At 32.8% G+C, this 3,823-nt stretch overlaps 1 protein-coding gene across 1 annotated transcript; it reads left to right on the top strand.

The window, feature by feature from the left end:
• LOC145112496 (S-protein homolog 5-like) lies at positions 1-420 on the top strand. The gene has a single exon (XM_079048664.1). The coding sequence runs from the start codon at positions 1-3 to the stop codon at positions 418-420; it is 420 nt and encodes a 139-aa protein (XP_078904790.1).
• Positions 421-3,823: the final 3,403 nt, after the last annotated feature.

The following is a 3,823-nucleotide window of genomic DNA, read 5'->3' on the forward strand; positions in this document are numbered from 1 at the left end:
ATGAGGTCTTCTACAATGCATAACTTATTCATCTTTGCCATCTTAACATACCCAATTGCTTCAACAGCCTTTTCATGTGCTTTTACTTCAAAATGGAATGTTTCCGTTATTAGTGCTGTCCCTAATGATCTTGTTTTTCATATCAAATCAGGAGATGATGATCTTGGGAATCATACCATTCCATTCGTTGGAAGTTACAGTTGGGGTTTTTGTGAAAAGGTTGGTGGTGGCACTCTTTTTTATGCATACTTCTGGTGGGGTTCAAAATTTCAGAGCATAGATTTGTTTGACGGAGCCATTAAAAAAATGTGCTATTTAGGTGGGAGTACTCAATATTGTTATTGGTTCGTAAAACCTGATGGATTTTATGTAAATCCATACCCAAGTGGAGGTGGGACGTTCATGAAAGGTTGGGGTTAAAAACATATGTAGTCATGTTTTTCCTATTGTAGCTTGATATAATATTTGATTAAACTTGATTAATGACATTAGTATGCTATGCACCTGTTTATTTCTTCTGTCGGCACATCTTGTTTAAAAGGGTTCTATGTTAGTTACAATTCAGCAAGTTCACAAGCTCTTTATAACGATTGTTTGAATAGTTAAAAAAACTTTCAACTATATTTTTTCTACTGTCTACCACATGAAAATATTAGAAGAAAATAAAGAGCAGAACGATCGAATCAGGAAGACGATACCAAAAAAATGGGAAAAAACAGCCTCCATCACTATTGTTTTCACCCACCACATGCAATCACCTTTCCCACTAGCACACGATCATAACAAACGTCTCTTTCTCTCCCCCCTTCTATGTCTCTCTCTAAGTAATCCCCAGATCTGATTAAACTGTCCTTTTGTTTTGTTGCAGATTTATTCCTTTTAAAAACCGTAGATCTAGGGTTGTGTTTGATTTGTTTTTATTTTTACTGATTTTGTAGGCTTTATTCTATTCTTTTGTTTTGTTGCAGATCCGGACTAACATGGCCGTTTACTTTTTTGGTGTTATTTTCACCTTGATCAGAATTTAACCGGAGTTCGCTCATTCTCAAAGTTTATATTTTTAGTGAGCTTTTAACTTAGGTATAGTACTTAAAAAATTTATTTACTAAAATATTGTAGTTTAAAACATCTTTACCAAAATATAATGAAAATAACATAGACCCATTTTTTTCAATCAAAATAATAAATAAAAATCAAGTGACCCTTGGATGGTTCCTTTCTCCTCTGGCGAACACACCATTAAGATCAATCTTTTTTATTCCAGTGAGGGTTAGTTCCTCACCATGAACCTTTGTCTCTACCAACTGCGCATTGACTATAAGCCACAGATATCCCCCATAACTCCACCCACGGGGAAACCGGAGCGTTGGAGTACTACAATATATATATATATATATATATATATATATATATATATATATATATATATGCAAACAAGTTTTAGGTTATTGTACCTCCAGCTAAAAAGATTGTACCATGTTTTTTAATGTCTGAGATAGGATAACTACAAATAATATATATTGACAATGTTTGTAACCCTATACTAGAATTCTTGACTCCGACACTGTGGGAAACGAATCATTATGATGTTTGAGTATTAAAGAAGATCGCTGACTTGTTTATCATCTCAAGTCTCCACCACACATGTTGTTATTATAGCAGTTGGCTTATCTCTCACAGAGCTTAATACGTTGATCGATCATTAAATTTTAATTGGGAGCGACTGGTGTATAGAGAGAGACACCATACGAAGAGAGATAGCTTTTAAAGCGGACATCCCCGACACTATACAATGTGAGTATCGCAATTGGGTGGTTGGAGAGCAATGACGTGCAATGGCATGCTCAAGGCAAACATAAGCATCTAAGAATGGGGATCTATGATTAGATGTGTCTTTAGCACTATTTTTTTTTTGTTTTTCCTTGCATCGATTGTCAAAGTTGAAATAGAAACAAAAACACAATGGAAAGGTCTACTATGGCCATACCAGAAAGATACATAAAGTTAATGGAGAAATTCCATGATAGACCTTTTAATAGATACGTTGGGGAAGCTTGAGATATACCGATATCAAGTATCACTACTAGAAAAAGGTTCTTGTTCCTACAAAATTTTCCTAGTAACTTTTTTCCTCCGAAGTTCATACGCATTTCCGAGGGTTTCCTAGAAATAATGTAAAATAGTTTTCCTTGTAACTTCCTCAGAAATTCTTACACTTTTCTACGACATTCTTAGAAAAGTCGGAAAATTGACAGTTCCTTGGAAGTTTTTATGCATTTCCAATCTATTTCGGAGGATAACATATATTTTAGGCATTTCCTCGCAAATTCCTGGCAACTATTATGTTTAATTTAATATTTTTTTGTGTTTAATAAAAGAAATTACATCCACCATCATTCAAAATCGTGTCCCACCCATTATTATTTCAGCCCATATAATTATTTGGATTAGCCGGTTTTTCTCAAAAATACGTAAGAATATTAATTTTAACTAATTAATAATTATTGTATAATACATATATGTATATGCGTATATATATACACCATATATTGACACATTTGTCAAAACAATATTTTATTAATCTCTATACATAGATGTATGTGTATGTGTATACAAAAAGACACATAATTATAAACAAATAAACATACAAACATATATACTTACACATACATACCGATATAATTTGAATGTGAGAAACATATGTTTGAGCAATTAGTTTCAATGGTGAACACACATGTATACATGTGTATATAGCATATATGCTACTGGTTATCGGAAAGGCGATGTCGTTGACGAAGTAAGGCAGATTGTGTAGGGAGGGTGTATGATGAGCGGAAGGAACTTAGGGAAGAGATGAGAGACGAAATATACTGATACGACCATCGATTTATGGATGTTGTTTTCAAAAAAACTGACTTTACCATACAAAAGGCTTAGCGGCACAACTTGTTGCCCGTTTGCCATATCGCTTGTTGTATGATGATAACTAAGATATATACTATATTGTGATTAATCATCTCTATATATATTAAAACAAAAACTTGATGATGTCACCTTCAACAATCAGAACCATTCATTGGATTTCTTTGATTGATTTTAATCCTTAGATCGTTTTTAATATTTGTGGTGATGTCATCCTTAAAAACACTTCATTTTTTATTCAAGAAATACTAAATTCGAATTAGGTGTTATAACTCCTTCAAAGCTTATCAATTAGAAAAATTAGCCACCAAATACGGAATACGATCATTATCTAAACATCAGCGCCCCCAATATTTCCACCACCTTCCGGATGATCTTCAGGAAGACAAAAAGGTCTGTATGAGTTCATTATTTACTTCGAAAATTTCTTCAATTCATTGTTTTCTTTTATTTCTTCTGTTTCTACTGGACAATTTTAATGTTCAATTCTTATTTCTTATTATTTTATTGAGTATTGTCATGCATGCATGCATGAATCACAAGCACACATTTCCTCTGTTTTTTTCGTACACAAACTCGATTTCAATTAATGGCAATTTTTAGTTATGTCGAGGATAATGATCTCTGTTAGACATGTTAATAATATATGCTAATCTTAACTGTACTGATTTGAAGATCAAACATAATCTTGAAATTATATGGACTGAATTGTACCCTTAGTGATCAGTTAGAGGGTGTTATTGATGAATCATGTTTGTGTGCATAGAAATTTGATTTTAATTATTGCCTTATTGGCAACTTTTGAGTTATTTAGAAGATGATTTTGTAGTTATGTCGTATTGCATGATGAATCGTACCTTTACTGATCAAATGGAGACGATTGATTCATGAAACTAATGAA

Source organism: Lactuca virosa, chromosome 5 (assembly GCF_052849685.1).
Source record: "Lactuca virosa cultivar CGN04683 chromosome 5, Lactuca_virosa_CGN04683_v6, whole genome shotgun sequence".
NCBI classification, from domain to species: Eukaryota; Viridiplantae; Streptophyta; class Magnoliopsida; order Asterales; family Asteraceae; genus Lactuca; species Lactuca virosa.